The sequence below is a fragment of the Melanotaenia boesemani genome, chromosome 1 (genome assembly GCF_017639745.1).
Source record: "Melanotaenia boesemani isolate fMelBoe1 chromosome 1, fMelBoe1.pri, whole genome shotgun sequence".
In the NCBI taxonomy this organism is placed as follows: domain Eukaryota; kingdom Metazoa; phylum Chordata; class Actinopteri; order Atheriniformes; family Melanotaeniidae; genus Melanotaenia; species Melanotaenia boesemani.
In genome coordinates, this window is record NC_055682.1 from 16,591,357 (window position 1) to 16,610,816 (window position 19,460).

The 19,460-nt window shown below is 39.8% G+C and overlaps 2 protein-coding genes across 10 annotated transcripts in view; one reads left to right on the forward strand and one right to left on the reverse strand.

The window, feature by feature from the left end:
• Positions 1-7,973, forward strand: part of tpp2 (tripeptidyl peptidase 2) — a 22,400-nt gene extending 14,427 nt beyond the window's left edge. For 2 of the 4 annotated variants that reach the window (XM_041980781.1, XM_041980801.1), the window contains 2 exons: positions 888-1,007; positions 1,118-3,948. In XM_041980781.1, coding sequence (XP_041836715.1) covers positions 888-1,007; positions 1,118-1,207 — 210 coding nt within the window. In that variant the 3' untranslated portion in view covers positions 1,208-3,948. Of the gene's footprint in view, positions 1-887; positions 1,008-1,117; positions 3,949-7,963 lie in introns of those variants that run through there. The other 2 variants (XR_006009783.1, XM_041980793.1) reach the window with 2 other exon arrangements.
• Positions 4,023-18,838, reverse strand: LOC121636939. 6 transcript variants are annotated; one of them, XM_041980811.1, is made up of 14 exons: positions 18,778-18,838; positions 18,511-18,616; positions 18,256-18,416; positions 16,370-16,487; positions 15,599-16,294; positions 14,018-14,166; positions 13,794-13,911; positions 12,618-13,313; positions 8,758-8,906; positions 8,542-8,659; positions 7,291-7,986; positions 5,781-5,929; positions 5,557-5,674; positions 4,023-5,087 (listed from the first exon to the last, which is right to left on the reverse strand). In XM_041980811.1, the coding sequence occupies exons 2-14, from the start codon at positions 18,599-18,601 to the stop codon at positions 4,705-4,707; spliced, it is 3,642 nt and encodes a 1,213-aa protein (XP_041836745.1). In that variant the 5' UTR covers positions 18,602-18,616; positions 18,778-18,838; the 3' UTR covers positions 4,023-4,704. The 6 variants fall into 6 exon arrangements, with proteins under 6 accessions (XP_041836745.1, XP_041836753.1, XP_041836757.1 ...); XM_041980819.1 differs by having other exon boundaries at positions 18,511-18,619; positions 18,778-18,811; XM_041980823.1 differs by having other exon boundaries at positions 18,256-18,343; positions 18,511-18,619; positions 18,778-18,790.
• Between the last annotated feature and the right edge of the window lie 622 nt (positions 18,839-19,460).

Sequence of the window (19,460 nt, forward strand, 5' to 3'; positions counted from 1 at the left end):
CAGCTGAGGTTAACATGTTATGGTGTTTTGCAGCCACTTGGGTTCATTCTCAGAAGTATATACAGTCTAAGGCAGGGATCTCCAACTCTGACCCTCGTGAGCCACTGTCCTGCAGGTTTTGGATTATACCCTGATTCAACACACCTGACTCAAATCACTGGGTCATTAACAGGCTTGTGCAGAGGTGTGTTGTAGTAGGAGACATCTAAAACCTGCAGGACAGTAGCTCACGAGGACCGGAGTTGGAGACCTCTGGTCTGAGGGATGCACTGTTCTTGGTTACATGGATGCCCATGTTGGTCCTTTAGTTTTGCTTTACTGTGGAAAAGACAGAGAAAGCTGTGGACAAAATTATAGAGGGAATCAAATATTCAATAATGATCACTGCACTTGTTATTTTAAGCTTTTTGCTCATTCTTTATCATTTCTGGCACTTGGTACTCTTTGTACTGTTGTTGTTTTTCTTCCTTTACTCAAGCTAACCTTCAGCCATTCTGTATTGAACCTATGTATAGTTATCTGTGAAGGCTACCCACTCTTCAGCTTTTAAAAGACTAAATACAACTACATCTGTGCTGAATAAATACATAAAATCCTTCACTCTGCAGATGTTGAGAGCAGTGTTCAAAGATATCTCTGCAATCATAAATGGGTACTGACTCACAAGTAGCTAGTGCCCATTCCCATGGTACTAAATAAACTTTTAACCTGATGGAATTGTGTAAATCTACTGGGATGTTAAGGTTTTTAAAGGTTGTAGCTTAAACATAAGCTCTAATTTCTTTAATGAATATGTGAATTTGGATGTTCCATTAAATGTAGGAAAGCTTTCTGTCAATTCCATAAGCCTGACATAGTTTGTCCTTTTTGCCTCTTCCCCTGTTAAGGTTTTGATGTTTTCATATAAACACGCTCTGGTGAACAAGATGTATGGCCGAGCCTTAAAGTACGCCTCTAAGATGGTTGAGGAGAAGCCCAGCAAAGAGAACATGAAGAACTGCATCCAGGTACGAGAGTTCATCTAATCCGCACCATAAAACATCTTGCAGAAGGTTCTGTTAAAACTCATGTTAGCTTTGTTGGTTGAAACTGAATTTCCTGCATCTTGTTTTTCCAGCTCATGCGTCATCTGGGATGGACACACTGCGCTACTTTCAGCGAGAACTGGCTCCCTGTCATGTACCCCACAGACTACAGTCCCTTCTAGGCACACACACCAGATGTAACTTTTAATATCATGTCCCTCAGGGTCACATGGTCTATGCATCTGACCAACCAGCTGCCTCCAGGGGTTTATTTTGTTTAATTTTATTTTTAAAGCAAATGTTGGTGAACATCAAGATAAAGGATAACACCAAGTGTATACAATTTAATGCAGACAACACTTTGTGAGGCAAGGTTTACTTTTTGAAAAGCTCAAAGCCTCTAATGCTAAATTTAATGCCATTAACAAGAGTTAAAAATTATGTATCTTAGTTGGTCTGTTGTCCTTTACTTGGTTGTCATCTGCAGATTTGGAGGCTTTAACATCCACAGCTGTCCAAACTCCATTTCAAACTCCATAACCTTGTTTTTCATGTAAATACTGTTTAAAAAATAGAAACAGAAAAAAAAGGGGCTAATGTGTTCCCAATGCATCCCAAACAGAAAACTTAAACCGGGTGGTACTTCAGAGAGGAGAAAGGAGGAGTTGCTGCTGTGCTAAGTTTGGACTTAGGAGGGCACTCGTTAATCCCCAAATAAAAAAAAGAGAGGCTTGTACAGAACTTCACCATTTTTATTTCAGTTTTTTTTTTGGTTTTTGTAATTGTTTAGCCAGTTTGGCTTGATAAAATCCTTGTTAAGTCTAGTCTTTTTCAGAACACAAAACAATGCTGAGGTGCCTTTTTTCATGTACCTTACCTTTTCTTATGAGACGGAAACAGTGCAATAGTTACCTGTATAACCACAGGAAGCTGTGGCGTCCATCAACACTCCCGTCATTTCACGTATCAACCTCTCGGTGTCAGATGTGCTTTAAAAAGCTCATATCAGCAGCATGATTGTGCCCCGTGCACTGCATGCAGGCTGTCAGTAACCTGTCAGGACATAGGAAGCTCACCTCTGGAAGTGTTGGCTGCCTGCTTCATGCTGCACTTACCTGAGCACTCTATTTGACAACCATTTACCAGACCTCACTAACACAATGATGCAGTCGTAGGCAGTAGGATGTTCAGAGGAGATTACATGAGGAATAGATTGCTCAGTATTAAAGAATAATCTGTGTGGCATTCAGAGTGCTGCACTTGTACACACTATCATAAAATAATGTACATACACATACGAAATATTAAGATGCAATAGGTATATAATACAAATATTATTCTATGTATTTTGCATTTATGCATGTCTTCTAGGATGTAAGGAAAAAGTAGTTTTACGTGAAAGCAGACTTTTGTTTGTTTCATTTTGAAAGATTTTTAACCTGAGGCATCGTTCTGCATTATCCACTGTTGTTTTCATGAGTGTGTTTGTGAATGACTCTGTGTGTAGTGGTGAGCATTTCATGTGTACATGAACATTTCTCCAAACAGAACTGAGACGAAAGCCATTCAGAGGGGCATTTTTATACACGTCTTGTTGTATAAAAGGACCGCACCAGTGTGTGTGTGTTTTTCTTTCCTTTTTTCTTTTTTTTTTTTTAATTTCTGGAACTTTTCACATTACAGCTTTTTGATGCATTTCTTTTTCCATACAAGTTTTAGTTTTCATTCGTATAATATTTGATGAAACTAGCTGGAGGCGTATTTCTTAAGATTATTTCTCTTTTTCAAACAACTCACCTTCAGATATTTCCATTTTCAAAGTTTTAGATTTGAGGGCTAAATATGAGAATAAATATTTTCTAATTGCTAAAACTCACAAACACTGGTTTGGTCCTTTGAAATGTGTCAACTGAATCATGTAAAAGATGAGGAAAAAATATTCCTTTTTTATTATTATCTCTTTATATTCCGTTTTCAACCTTTGTTTCTCTTTTTAATCTATAAAACAAAGGTATACTTCCGTTCAGATGTTTTTAATCAGTTTAACCAAAGAGATATTTTCTATGTTAAGCTGGTTTCATTGTCAGCAAAATCTTATAGGAACACCATTATTGACTAGAAAATCATTTGCTGGTGATATATAGGCTCCAACTTTAGTTTCTTTATTCGATGTTGTTTTAATCCCTCTTACAAGTACTAAGGTGCATGCTCAAGAATGTAAAAGCAGCTGCCTCAGAGCTGCTTCTCTGGAGAGTGAAACTGTTTTCTAGGGGGAGTCAATCAGGGGTTAGAAGTCCTTGTGTTTCTGTTTTTTTTTTTTTTTTGTTGTTGATTTTTTGCCTTGTCTTATATGACTTGCCTCAGCAGCCACAGCACATTTCACTTGAGGTGTGCAGGAGTTTTGCTGAAATCATGTGACGGAATCGGTGTACAGCTTTTGTGTGTTTTCTCCTGCATCTGTGTTTACCTCTTCTATGTGTGTTTTTTGCTTTGTTGTTTTTTTTTTTATTTATTTATTTTTTTCCAGACAGATGTTGCATTCAGGGCTCCGCTTTCTCCAGTGCATGTTGCCAATGACAGTCTCCGAAAATGGCCTTAATTTTCACCACAGGACTTCGCCGTCCACCTCTGGCACCAAACAGACTTCTCATATCTGTTGCTGTCACTCTGATGGTGTCAGGAAAGATTTCAGAAATGCTTGTTATGGATGTTGAGTGTTTATATTTATAGCCACAAAATCTAGAAAATGCTAATATTTTAAAGAATGTTACGAGTTAAAGTTGTATGCTCCAAGCATTGTTTTATACCCATCCTTTCTGGGTGATGTGGGAAAGACCTGAGCCACTGTCACGCTATTTTCAGCTCACATGAAATTAAGTCACAAACCAGAAGAATTACACAAAATAAAATTATTTGGAAGAAATGTTCTCTGGTGGTCACTTGTATTTATGCAAAAGAAATGTAAAAATACATATACACATACAATTTACATACAAAAAAGGAGAAAAAAAATGTAATTGATAAAGACTTACTTAGACAAAACTATACTATTTTTTTCCACAGCTGAATAACGTGTCTTGGTCACATGACTACTACCATCAGAAAAATACATTGTTTAATGTTAAATGCACAAACAAACAAAATCCTCTTATTTGGAAACCAGAAACAACTAAAAGCATCTGTGCTTCAAAAAATCAATCATAAAAATAGCAGTTTAATTTCATGTAATTCATGGAGCAGCTTTAGACTGAGATCATTCATAAGACCTGAATAACATTTATTTATAATAACTAGCAGCCAAATCATTAAGGCACTTGTAAAACACCATCATTGGTTTAGTTGCAGCCTGGCAAATTAACCAAAAACATTAACAAACTCCCACACGAAAAACCAGTTCAGTATATTTTGCAATAATGACTATTTTTGAAGGTGGATGGTAACATGCTAGGGACACCACCACCGATTGCAATTTAAAATGTTAGCTAATGGCTCATCATATGCATGTTATTCATAAAGGAGCTGAAGAGAAGTAAAGGGAAAAAGTGTGATGCAGGTTAAAAAAAACATTAGAAACCAAAAAAACAAAACAAAAAGAACCCAGGTTATTAAAAGCCTTTTCGACCATAAACCTGCAGTCTATCAGCCTGAGCAGTCTGTTTATATCTCTCCCATCACTTCTTTATCTACTAGTTGCCATGAAGATCTTCATTTCCCCATCTTCAGCCAGTAAACGTGTGTGAAAGGCCTTTTTGAGGTTCTCAATGAAAGTCAGATCAGTTTCAAACCTGACTTTGTTGGCCCAGATCAAAGTTGTTCCTGGTTTGCAGAAGTGCTTCATGGTGGCCATCAGCTCATCCATTAAGCCATGACAGTAGACCACATCAGACGCCAGCACGTAGTCGTACCGATAGACAGATGAAGGGTAGGTCTGTTCCAAGTCGTAGCCCCAGGACAGAGCTGCCACCTGGGGTGTGTGTCTGCAGCGGCCCCTGGTGTTCCTCATCAAATTGGCTCTGAGGTTACCCAACATCTCTGGTAGGTCTGTAGCTGTGACTGAAGCTCCTAAAGATGCAGAAATAAGACTTGCATTACCATGAACATAACGATAAGGAGTTATGTCTGCTTAAAGAGAAGGTATTCAAAGCATAGTTAATATTTTTGGTGGTTTATTTCAATTCTGCAAATTTGTTTTCTAATAATGCAATAAATTTGACAATAAAAATAAAACTAATGCGTTGATTAATTGCTGCACATTCAAAAGCCCTGGGAGCACAGACTTTGTGCACAACTGTCAGGTTTTTAGTCCCAATCCAGGTCCTCAGGACCTCTGCCGTGCATGTTTTAGATGTAACCCTACTTTAACACCAGAATTAAATGAATAGGTTAACAGTCTGCAAAGAAATTGGTGAGGAAGTTCATTATTTGAATCAGGTATATTGGAGTAGGAACATGTCTAAAACATGCAGGGCAGTGGGTCCCGAGGACCTGGATTGGGAAACACTGTGTTACAGTAAGCGGAGCAACTGCTCACCCAGCAGGCTGGCCACAATGGATACCAGTCCTGTTCCTGCTCCCAGCTCCAGCACCTCCTTCTCCTGCAGGTCAACTATTTGCCTGTTGTTTTCTAAGAAGTAGCACAAAGTCAACGCCTGCAGGTCAGAGAAGGGTAAGAAAGGGCAATTGACTGTGGTGATGTGAAGAAAAACAAGCTTTTTGGTCATTTTGTCATTTAAAAGTGTTGTTGGAAATACTTACAGCTGGCCACATCACTCCTCCATATGAATCTATAGTTTCATAAATAACAATATCTTGCCCAACATAATGGTAAACATCTTTCCCATTGCTGCAAATTACACTGGGAACCCATTTCTGCTGCATCACTTTCTGTTTCCTCAATTCTTCTCCTGAGGAAAGAAATAGAATGAAGCTTCAGCTTAATCAAACACAGCAAAAAGAAATGACACTTAATGTACTCATGGCTGTGTCACATATAATTTGGAAAAGTTCATGAGTCAGTGGCTACGTATTTAGAAGTGAAAAAGATCATTATATGCCATATTTTTGTAGGTGGACCAAAGAAGAAGAAGAAGAAGAAGAAGAAAAACAAAAAAACTTATTTATATGTTCAAGTCAGCAGTGATTGCAGGGCATTGGCTGTCAAGTATCTCTGATGACAGTTTATAATAGTTTAGCGTCATGTGTCTTACATCTCAAATTGAATTTATGCTACTCCTGCCAGTCTCAGTAAAAGTCACCAAGCTGTTTGTTAAGAGTCTGATGTCAAAATGAAATACCTTTCTTCAGTTGGAGAAGGACTTTGGCAAAGTCAGAGTTCAGCAGCTGTTAATCATCTGAAAGTCATCTGGGTTTTTGTCATGAAAACAAAAATATGTTCATGTTCATTAAGTAGCTTGGGTGTGACACCCCACCTTTCCCCCTCCCACATCTCTGCCTGCAAACAGATTAAAGCTGTTGTGTCTCTGCTTTGCTATAATATGCTATAAAACAACAGAGTGGTTCTAAAGAAGATTGCATGCAAGAAAAATAATCAGAATGTTAATGAATTTATTATCTAGTGTTTCTAATAGTATTAGAAACATTTCCCAGCCAGCTGTTGCTAGCGAGCCTTTGGATGGATGCTGTTGCAGTGCTCTAAGTTTAGCCTTGAGCATCTTCAGCTGGCTGGCTGATGGCTCGCTACTTGACAAGGGTTTATGTCTCGCAATTTTCAGTTGCAACCCAATGCACAATGCATACATACAAACAACTAAATGTACTGCATGAGTCAAGCAATTACAAAGAGAGCAGGACAGAGACAAAACACACACAAATATAAACAGACGGACCATTGTGATGCATTAGTTATTGTCTAATTAAAATGGTTGAAACTGTGTCATACTTCAAAATAATTTAAATGGCATAACCCATCTGTTTCAGTTCAGTCAAAATCAGCTCAGTTTATTTAGCACCAGTTTTACAACAAAAGTGATCTTCAGGCACTACAGAATTTGCAAAGCAGCTGTATAGCCAAGGGCACACTGAGGAGCTTCTTCTTGCCTCCACTGTACAGTCCTTGCACTTGTAGTTCAGGCTAGTTTTTCATCTGATCTGTTCCTCACTGCTTGAGGAAATGAATCCCATTTCCTTGTGATGACACCAAATATCTCAAACTCCCTGCACTATGAAGTTGAATTCTTGCAATAAGCAAATAGTCTTGACATGTTTTAATACATAAAATGAATGTTTTCACTCACAGATGACTCACCTGAAATATCTTCATGACTTGGAGCAATGACCATTGATTCTTTTGTTTCAGCCTCTTCACAGATCTCCTCTCTGAGGTCCACCATCTCTTCCATTTCTTCCTCCTCATTGCTATCATGGTCATTTATCTCTCCTTCCTCATCACCTCTTTCAGCTCCTAACATGTCAGATTTATGTTCCTGATTGATACAATTATCAGCTTCAATGTGTTTTAGCTGCTCTGCTTTGCTCATTTCATCCTCTTCTATCTGTCCTCCCTTCTCCTGGCCCATCAGATCTTGGATTTCCTCCCTCACATCATCCTCTTCCTGTCCCTCTCTACTCGTTGCCATGAAGATCTTCATCTCCCCATCTTCAACCAGTAAATGTGTGTGAAAGGTCTTTTTAAAGTTCTCAGTGAAAGTCAGATCAGTTTCAAACCTGACTTTGTTGGCCCAGATCAAAGTTGTTCCTGGTTTGCAGAAATGCTTCATGGTGGCCAGCAGCTCGCCCTTGACGTCATGATGGTAGACCACATCAGCTGCCAGCACATAGTCGTACCGATAGACAGATGAAGGGTAGGTCTGTTCCAAGTCATAGCCCTGAGACAGAGCTGCCACCTGGGGTGTGTGTCTGCAGCGGCCCCTGGTGTTCCTCATCAAATTGGCTCTGAGGTTACCCAACATCTCTGGTAGATCTGTAGCTGTGACTGAAGCTCCTAAAGATGCAGAAATAAGACTTGCATTACCATGAACATAACGATAAGGAGTTATGTCTGCTTAAAGAGAAGGTATTCAAACTTTAAGTTAAAGCATAGCTAATATTTTTAGCGATTTATTTTAATTCTGCAAATTTGTTTTCACATAATGCCATAAATTTGACAATAAAAATAAAACTAATGCCAGGGGTGGCGTGGCTCAGTGGGTAGAGTGGTCATCTTGTAGCCAGGGGTTGCCGGTTTGATCCTTGGCCTGTTGAGTTCATGCTGAGGTGTTCCTGAGCAAGACACCGAACACCAAATTGTGCCTGATGGGTCTTGGTTAGCGCCTTGCATGGCAGCTTCCGCCATCAGCATGTGAATGTGGGTGTGAATGGGTGAATGTGACGTAGGATGTAAAGAGCTTTGGGTATCATTCCAGGTACACTAAAGCGCTATATAAACACAGACCATTTACCATTTTGATTAATTGCTGCACATTCAAAAGCCCTGGGAGCACAGGCCTTATGCACTACTGTCAGGTTTTATGTTACAGTAAGTGGAGCAACTGCTCACCCAGCAGGCTGGCCACAATGGATACCAGTCCTGTTCCTGCTCTCAGCTCCAGCACCTCCTTCTCCTGCAGGTCAACTGTTTGCCTGTTGTTTTCTAAGAAGTAGCACAAAGCCAACGCCTGCAGGTCAGAGAAGGGTAAGAAAGAGCAATTGACTGTGGTGATGTGAAGAAAAACAAGCTTTTTGGTCATTTAGAAGTGTTGTTGGAAATACTTACAGCTGGCCACATCATTCCTCCATATGAATCTATAGTTTCATGAATAACAATATCCTGCCCAACATAATGGTAAACATCCTTCCCAATGCTGCAAATTACACTGGGAACCCAGTTCTGCTGCATCACTTTCTGTTTCCTCAATTCTTCTCCTGAGGAAAGAAATAGAATGAAGCTTCAGCTTAATCAAACACAGCAAAAAGAAATGACACTTAATGTACTCATGGCTGTGTCACATATAATTTGGAAAAGTTCATGAATCAGTGGCTACGTATTTAGAAATTAAAAAGCACATTACATGCTATATTATTGTAGGTGGACCAAAGAAGAAGAAGAAGAAAAAAACTTACTGCAGTGGACAGAAGAAGTCTGCTTCTCTTCCTTATATGTTCAAGTCAGCAGTGATTGCAGGGCATTGGCTGTCTAGTATCTCTGAGGACAGTTTATAATAGTTTTGGCTTCACTATCTTTTAGCCTCATGTGTCTTACATCTCAAATTGAATTTATGCTACTCCTGCCAGTCTCAGTAAAAGTCACCAAGCTGTTTGTTAAGAGTCTGATGTCAAAATGAAATACCTTCCTTCATTTGGAGAAGGACTTTGGCAAAGTCAGAGTTCAGCAGCTGTTAATCATCTGAAAGTCATCTGGGTTTTTGTCATGAAAACAAAAATATGTTCATGTTCATTAAGTAGTTTGGGTGTGACACCCCACCTTTCCCCCTCCCACATCTCTGCCTGCAAACAGATTAAAGCTGTTGTGTCTCTGCTTTGCTATAATATGCTATAAAACAACAGAGTGGTTCTGAAGAAGATTGCATGTAAGAAAAATAATCAGAATGTTAATGGATTTATTATCTAGTGTTTCTAATTTTTATCTATTTATTTTATTCTACTTTGTTACTCCCAGCTCAAAATTATTTCTCTGCATTTAACCCATCCTAGTTGCTAGGAGCAGTGGGCTGCCAGATTTCACGGCCCAGGGAGCTGTTGGGAGTTAAGGGCCTTGCTCAGAGGCCCACAGTGGTTTTACCTTAAGCTTGGTACACACATAACAAAACGATTTTGCCTCTTCACAACCTCTGACCGCAAAAGTCTGATCATCGTGAGATTTCCCTGTCAGATTATCATTTGGTCTGTGGTGTGTTACTAGCCGATTTGTCCCAATAATCCACTCCAAAAAGAGTCGTAGCCGACAATTGGGAATATTGAACATGTTCAATATTTCAGAGACGATTTCTGAGGAACGCCGGCGACTCGTGCATTCTGACTGCGTGGATGGTGACGTGGTACGGAATGTAGCCAATCAGACAGCGAGCTGGCTGGGGAACAAGGAAGTAAATAAAGTCCATGTTCACGCCGTCTCCAGTCTGTTATTTTTTTCAGTTCTGTATTTGTCTGTTAACAACAGTTCCAAGACAAGCATCATTCCCTCGTCCTATATATCCCCTTCCATGCTGTGTGTTGTGTTTTCCGGTTGTTGCTATGTTTCGTCTTCTTTGTATTTTTGCCGGTTGTTGCTATGGTTCTTCTACGTTTTGACGTTTGTCCAGCTCGTAGGACTAGATTGCAGATAAGTTGAGGGACAGCATTGTTGTGTGTGTTTTTCTGTGATTACATTTTCGGAGCACACCACACACAGTAAGATCAAAACTGATTTTTTATCTTCACATGTGAGGTCTCAACCAGGTAAAAAATCTTATAAGATTAAAAAATTGTTATGTGTGTGCCAGGCCTTAGAGGAGGTGTCAGAGGTGAACTCAGGAATGTCTTTGTTTGTTAACATATATAAGTCCACTGGTTTAAATGCTCAGTGGGATTCTCAAAAACTGGCCAGAGACCTCACAGATGCACAGATCTGTTTAAGATGTCACTTTTTGTAATAAACCACCATTTATTATACATCAAGCTGGCATCAAGAGCTCTTCTTTTTTACTTCTCAACTATTTTTGTCACATCACCTGCTTCCACGAATAAAACGCAAAATGGCATCACCAGCCAGACATGAAGGTCACAACAAGCATCTTCAACTGGCTCCAGGACTTTCTGACTGGCAGGCCTCAATCTTTCAGGATCAGGAACAGGATTTCATCCAGCATCATCACTAACACTGACACACCACAGGGGTGTGTCCTCAGTCCCAATCTCTACACCTTTTTCACCCATAACTGTGTGGCCTCCCACAAGGACAACACCATCCTGAAGTCTGTAGATGACACCGCTGTGACAGGGCGCATCACTGGTGGGGACGAAGCAGCCTACAGGAGGGAGGTGGCCTCTCTGGTGACGTGGTGTGAGGACAACAACCTCACCCTCAACACGGACAAGACCAAGGAGATGAAAGTGGACATGAGGAAGGAGAGGAACCCTCATCAGCCACTACTTATCCGCAGGCTGGAAGTGGAGAGGGTGAGCAGCTTTAAATATCTGGGGGACCACATCAGCGAGGATCTCACGTGGACACTCAACACCACACAGCTGGTGAAGAGAGCTCAGCAGCGGCTGTACTTCCTGAGGAGGCTGAGGAAGTTCGGCATGTCACCAAAGTTCCTCAGAAACTTCTACAGCTGCGTTGTTGAGCCCATCCTGACCATCTGCATCACCGTGTGGTACGGTAACTCTACTGTCACGGACCGCAAACGCCTACAGAGTGGTGAAGACCATCAGAACTGCGCTGCCCTCTCTGCAGAGCATCTACCAGCACAGAGTCCACAGGAGAGCTGCCTCCATCATCAAAGACCCCTCCCACCCCCAACATGGACTGTTCGCTCTCCTCTCCAATGCACAATTCAGGAGTCTGAAATGCAGGACATCCAGACTCAGAAACTCTTTCTTACCCTCTGCCATCAGACAACAGCTGATAGGACTCTGTAACAACGGCCTGTACCCTGCACACTAACTCCGCCACAGTAACTGCAATATTGTTAACTGTTTTTATGTGTCTTATTACATATTATAGATATTGCACATGCACATACCGTCTACCTCATGACAGTTTTTTTGCACAGCTAATCATTCATTGTTGAATGTGGCACAACAGTTTATGTAGCACACTGCACATTTATGTACATAAAATATTTACTCAGAGTTTTTTTTTTAAATCCTTTTATCTTATCTTTATCTTTGACTACTATTGTTTTAAGCTGTTTTTCTTCTATTTATAATCTTTTATGACATTCAGTGTTGACGGCAAAGTAAGGATTTCAGGGAAACTTGTTTCCTTACTGGCCAAATGACAATAACCACTTTGAATCTTGAATCTTGAATCTTCAGCTGGCTGGCTGGTGGCTCTCTGTTTGACAAGGGTTTATGTCTCTCAATGTATAGTTGCAGCCCAATGCACAATGCATACATACAAACAACTAAAAGCACCTAATGAGTTAAGGAATTACAAATGAGAGCAGGACAGAGATAAAACACACACAAATAAAAACAGATTGACCATTGTGATGCATTAGTTATTGTCTAATTTAAATGGTTAGAACTGTCATACTTCAAAATAATTTAAATGGCATAACCCATCTGTTTCAGTTCAGTCAAAATCAGCTCAGTTTATTTAGCACCAGTTTTACAACAAAAGTGATCTTCAGGCACTACAGAATTTGCAAAGCAGCTGTTTAGCCAAGGGCACAATGAGGAGCTTTTTTTTGCCTCCACTGTCCAGTCCTTGCACTTGTAGTTCAGACTAGTTTTTCATCTGATCTGTTCCTCACTGCTTGAGGAAATGAATCCCATTTCCTTGTGCTCTTGTAATGACACCAAATATCTCAAACTCCCTGCACTATGAAGTTGAATTCTTGCAATAAGCAAATAGTCTTGAGATGTTTTAACATATAAAATTAATGTTTTTACCCACAGATGACTCACCTGAAATATCTTCATGACTTGAAGCAATGCCCATTGATTCTTTTGTTTCAGCCTCTTCACAGATCTCCTCTCTGAGGTCCACCATCTCTTCCATCTCTTCTTCCTCATCACTATAAACGTAATTTATCTCTCCTTCCTCATCACCTCTTTCAGCTCCTAACATGTCAGATTTATGTTCCTGATTGATACAATTATCAGCTTCAATGTGTTTTAGCTGCTCTGCTTTGCTCATTTCATCCTCTTCTATCTGTCCTCCCTTCTCCTGGCCCAGCAGATCTTGGATTTCCTCCCTCACATCATCCTCTTCCTGTCCCTCTCTACTCGTTGCCATGAAGATCTTCATCTCCCCATCTTCAACCAGTAAACTTGTTTGAAAGGTCTTTTTAAAGTTCTCAGTGAAAGTCATATCAGTTTCAAACCTGACTTTGTTGGCCCAGATCAAAGTTGTTCCTGGTTTGCAGAAGTGCTTCATGGTGGCCAGCAGCTCACCCAGGAAGTCATGATGGTAGACCACATCAGCGGCCAGCACGTAGTCGTACCGATAGACAGATGAAGGGTAGGTCTGTTCCAAGTCGTAGCCCCAGGACAGAGCTGCCACCTGTGGTGTGTGTCTGCAGCGGCCCCTGGTGTTCCTCATCAAATTGGCTCTGAGGTTACCCAACATCTCTGGTAGATCTGTAGCTGTGACTGAAGCTCCTAAAGATGCAGAAATAAGACTTGCATTACCATGAACATAACGATAAGGAGTTATGTCTGCTTAAAGAGAAGGTATTCAAACTTTAAGTTAAAGCATAGTTAACATTTTTGGTGGTTTATTTTAATTCTGCAAATTTGTTTTCACATAATGCAATAAATTTGACAATAAAAATAAAACTTTTTGATTAATTGCTGCACATTAAAAAGCCCTGGGAGCACAGGCTTTGTGAACTTCTGTCAGGTTTTTAGTCCCAATCCAGGTCCTCAGGACCCCTGCCCTGCATGTTTAGGATGTAACCCTACTTTAACACCAGAATTAAATAAATAGGTTGTTAACAGTCTGCAAAGAACTTGGTGAGGAAGTTCATTATTTGAAACAGGTATGATGGAGTAGGAACATGTCTAAAACATGCAGGGCAGTGGGTCCCAAGGACCTGGATTGGGAAACACTGTGTTACAGTAAGTGGAGCAACTGCTCACCCAGCAGGCTGGCCACAATGGATACCAGTCCTGTTCCTGCTCCCAGCTCCAGCACCTCCTTCTCCTGCAGGTCAACTGTTTGCCTATTGTTTTCCAGGAAGGAGCACAAAGCCAACGCCTGCAGGTCAGAGAAGGGTAAGAAAGAGCAATTGACTGTGGTGACGTGAATATAAACAAGCTTTTTGGTCATTTTGTCATTTAGAAGTGTTGTTGGAAATACTTACAGCTGGCCACATCACTCCTCCATATGAATCTATAGTTTCATAAATAACAATATCCTGCCCAACATAATGGTAAACATCCTTCCCAATGCTGCAAATTACACTGGGAACCCAGTTCTGCTGCATCACTTTCTGTTTCCTCAATTCTTCTCCTGAGGAAAGAAATAGAATGAAGCGTCAGCTTAATCAAACACAGCAAAAAGAAATGACACTTAATGTACTCATGGCTGTGTCACATATAATTTGGAAAAGTTCATGAGTCAGTGGCTACGTATTTAGATGTAAAAAAGATCATTATATGCCATATTTTTGTAGGTGGACCAAAAAAGAAGAAGAAAAAGAAGAAGAAGAAGAAGAAGAAGAAGAAAAAAAAACTTACTGCAGTGGACAGAAGAAGTCTGCTTCTCTTCCTTATATGTTCAAGTCAGCAGTGATTGCAGGGCATTGGCTGTCTAGTATCTCTGAGGACAGTTTATAATAGTTTTGGCTTCACTATCTTTTAGCCTCATGTGTCTTACATCTCAAATTGAATTTATGCTACTCCTGCCAGTCTCAGTAAAAGTCACCAAGCTGTTTGTTAAGAGTCTGATGTCAAAATGAAATACCTTCCTTCATTTGGAGAAGGACTTTGGCAAAGTCAGAGTTCAGCAGCTGTTAATCATCTGAAAGTCATCTGGGTTTTTGTCATGAAAACAAAAATATGTTCATGTTCATTAAGTAGCTTGGGTGTGACACCCCACCTTTCCCCCTCCCACATCTCTGCCTGCAAACAGATTAAAGCTGTTGTGTCTCTGCTTTGCTATAATATGCTATAAAACAACAGAGTGGTTCTGAAGAAGATTGCATGTAAGAAAAATAATCAGAATGTTAATGAATTTATTATCTAGTGTTTCTAATAGTATTAGAAACATTTCCCAGCCAGCTGTTGCTAGCGAGCCTTTGGATGGAAGCTGTTGCAGTGCTCTAAGTTTAGCCTCGAGCATCTTCAGCTGGTTGGCTGATGGCTCGCTGCTTGACAAGGGTTTATGTCTCTCAATTTTCAGTTGCAACCCAATGCACAATGCATACATACAAACAACTAAAATACTGCATGAGTTAAGCAATTACAAATGAGAGCAGGACAGAGACAAAACACACACAAATATAAACAGACTAACCATTGTGATGCATTAGTTATTGTCTAATTAAAATGGTTGAAACTGTGTCATACTATATAATAATTTAAATGGCATAACCCATCTGTTTCAGTTCAGTCAAAATCAGCTCAGTTTATTTAGCACCAGTTTTACAACAAAAGTGATCTTCAGGCACTACAGAATTTGCAAAGCAGCTGTATAGCCAAGGGCACACTGAGGAGCTTCTTCTTGCCTCCACTGTCCAGTCCTTGCACTTGTAGTTCAGGCTAGTTTTTCATCTGATCTGTTCCTCACTGCTTGAGGAAATGAATCCCATTTCCTTGTGCTCTTGTAATGACACCAAATATCTCAAACTCCCTGCACTATGAAGTTGAATTCTTGCAATAAGCAAATAGTCTTGAGATGTTTTAACATATAAAATTAATGTTTTTACCCACAGATGACTCACCTGAAATATCTTCATGACTTGAAGCAATGCCCATTGATTCTTTTGTTTCAGCCTCTTCACAGATCTCTTCTCTGAGGTCCACCATCTCTTCCATTTCTTCTTCCTCATTGCTATCATGGTCATTTATCTCTCCTTCCTCATCACCTCTTTCAGCTCCTAACATGTCAGATTTATGTTCCTGATTGATACAATTATCAGCTTCAATGTGTTTTAGCTGCTCTGCTTTGCTCATTTCATCCTCTTCTATCTGTCCTCCCTTCTCCTGGCCCAGCAGATCTTGGATTTCCTCCCTCACATCATCCTCTTCCTGTCCCTCTCTACTCGTTGCCATGAAGATCTTTACCTCTCCATCCTCAGCCAGTAAACGTGTGTGAAAGGCCTTTTTAAAGTTCTCAGTGAAAGTCAGATCAGTTTCAAACCTGACTTTGTTGGCCCAGATCAAAGTTGTTCCTGGTTTGCAGAAATGCTTCATGGTGGCCAGCAGCTCGTCCAGGAAGTCATGATGGTAGACCACATCAGCTGCCAGCACATAGTCGTACCGATAGACAGATGAAGGGTAGGTCTGTTCCAAGTCGTAGCCCCAGGACAGAGCTGCCACCTGTGGTGCGTGCCTGCAGTGGCCCCTGGTGTTCCTGCACAAGTTGACCCTCAGGTTGTTAAGCACTTGTGGAAGGTCTGTAGCTGTGACCCAGCCGCCTGAGGACAGAGAAGAAAAACAGTAATAACTTCATCGGTTTGTGCTTGAGAACAGGTTCACATCTGCTGACATACCGAGGAGTGCCGCTACTACAGACACAAGGCCAGTTCCTGCCCCAATCTCCAGGACCGCTTTGTCCACAAGACTGCACTGGTCACGATGTGTGTCAAGGTACTGACAAAGAAACAGAGCCTGAGAGCAACAACAATATTCTTTCAGTAAATACTAATTACGCAGCATTGTGACTTTTAATAAAAGTTGCCAATTATCAAATAGTCAGGATCATTTATCAAACATCATCTTCGTATTTATTTATTCTTTAAAGGATATGGTGTGGGGACTTAATTTATTGCAGATGATTTTAATCCAGTCAACTAAGTTTTGTGTCCTCTCCTCTTATATTTTTATTTTATAAACAAACTAAAAAAAAAAAAAAACATCCATAAGCAAAAACCAATCAAGTAAAACAAAAACAACCTTAACCCTGAGAATTTTAATAATTTATGGATCCATTTTTAAAAGCTTTTCTTGTTATAGCTTTAACAAGAAAAATTGTACTTAGAAGTCCCAAAAACTGCATTACTGAATTATCGGGATGAATTATGAAGCTGTCTACTACACTGTTCTAGTGGTGGTGGATCTTTCTGCCACATTTAATTTAACCAATCGATATTCTCTATTCACAAGGGTCCATTCTGGGCCCTTTATAACTTTCCATGTACAGTTCCAGTCAAAGCTTTGGACACACTTTTCAATTAAATCCAATGGGTAGATGCATCCAAACTTTTGAGTGATAGTGTACATGCTACTACTTGGTCAGATTATTGGCAAATCAAAAATGTTGTTCCATTTTTATGTAGATGACATCCAGATTTATTTATCATTACGTCCAGCAGACCTCATCTCAATTATAGCTATTCACAACCTCACTTGATTAAATGCAACATACAATAAATAAGACAGAGGTGATAATTGCACAGGAAGCATAGAGAATCCATAATCAAACATTAATATCTCATGGCTATTAAAGCATTCACAATTATTTTTTCCTATTCTATTCTATTCTACAGTCATTTAGCAGATGCTTTTATCCAAAGCGACTTACATTTGAGAGTAAGAACAACACAAGCATGAATTCAAACAAGATGGGACGTCATAATTAAGTGATTTTTTTTAAATCTGGAAATATAGTTAGTTTAAGACCTCAATGGGTCAAAACATTTCAGCAACATTATAAACTAACTTTAAATAAATTAAATGCAAACTGACCTCTGTCAGCACTGTCAGAACTTGCCTATTCTGATCCAGATTAGTGCAACTCATTATTTGGTGGGTTGCCACAGAAATAACTGAACTGTTTCCAGCTTGTACAAAATTCTGCAGCAAGGGTTCTAACGAGAACTAAAAAACATTGAAATATTATAACCTCACCTCAGTAGTTGCTGGTGATATTTACAATTGATTTTAAAATCAAATTGCCCATATTTAAGTCACTGACCATCCTACATTGTTGACCTTTTCACCCCTTACATCCTTGCTTGTGCTCTCAGATTGGCAGAGCAACTGTTGCTCACTGACCTTGGGATAGACCTGGAGACCCAGATTGGAAAAGTATTTACTGTAAGAGTTTCATAACTGTGAAGTAATTTCTGCTCAACACAAGCTGCCTCTGTGTCATCATTTCAAACTCTTTCAAAAGCAAAATTTTCTTTAAAATGATTTAGTTTATTCTACAATTTATCTGATTTATTGTTAACAATCAAAAACTTTACAACTTATGGTGCAAATATGTATTATTTTGTCACAATATTTTAAAAGTATCAGAATTTAGGTATTGAAATATTGCAAGCTGTATGATATCAAAGTAATGATAATTTGTGTGTGTCTCAAGAGATTGAGAGTTCCTCTAAAATACAGATTAGATATAAGATTAAAAAATGTCTGAAAAAGTGCCACTCACCGCCGGCCATATCATGCCTGCAAAGGAGTCAAGAGCCTCTTCGATGATGATCTCCTGCCCGACGTAGCTGTACACCTCTTTACCTGCTCTGTAGTAAAAACATGGAGTCCAGACAGCTGGTTTTTGTTTCTCAACAGCTGATTCCTCTGTTTGTGAATTATCTGAAAGATATAAAAGTCACTCTCTCAGATCTGTAACTTTTATATCTTTGATTCATTCACATGAATCAAATGTGATTCACAATGTCGCTGTTACCTTTTGTCTTCTCTTTATCTCCTTCATCCCCAGCTTCCTCATTTGCCACATGATTTCTTTTCTCCACAAAGGACGTGGACAGGGTATCCATGTAATAAGTTGTTTACTACTGGGTAAACAGGGAATGTGAGTATATGAAAAAGAATAGATATTTTGTACAAATAAGATATTCTTGTTCTAAAATATTCAGTCAGCACTTCTCTCATTGCTTCTTTAAATCCAGTGAATATTTAGTAGCAAGTATCTTACCTTTCACTTTTAACCTACCTGCTGCTGTTTTAATGGCCACTGAAAGATCTTAAGAGAAGGCAAACTGCATCTGGAGGCCACCAAGTGTGAGGTTATAGACTCAGCATCCTGCAGGACACACCCATCATCATCATCACAAGGGCATGAGGGTATTTTTAGAGCTATGCCAAAAAGAAATAAACACACGCATGATACAAGAGCAGAGCACATGCATATTCAAACACAAAGATAAGTCGATGAGGGAGCCAAAAGGAGAGGAAGAGCGAGAGAGAGAGAGAGAGAGAGAGAGAGAGAATGAAGGGAATGTCATGATATCACCAGTCATGGGTCTTTGCCTCCAGGGGTGACTTAAGGACTTCTCTGCTGGTGGTCTGCGGTCTGTAACCTCAAACTGCATATATCATGAAGAAATGCTAAGATTTTAAAAACTGACTAACTTTTCTTGACAATCTGTACAAACCATAAACAATTTGAAAATGAGTGTGTGCTCCAATAACTCCAGATATTGCATGTTGTGCTGGTTATCAATTTTACTTGGTAGTCTACAAATAGTCTCAGGGACACATAGGCGGATCAGCCTGTCTGAAGACCAGGCCAATACATGATTTGTGTTGGCTTGATAACATCTTGGCAATGTGAGTGTCGTTACTAAACCATGTGCAAAATACGAGCTGGATTGGATCATTTGGTAGCACTTTACT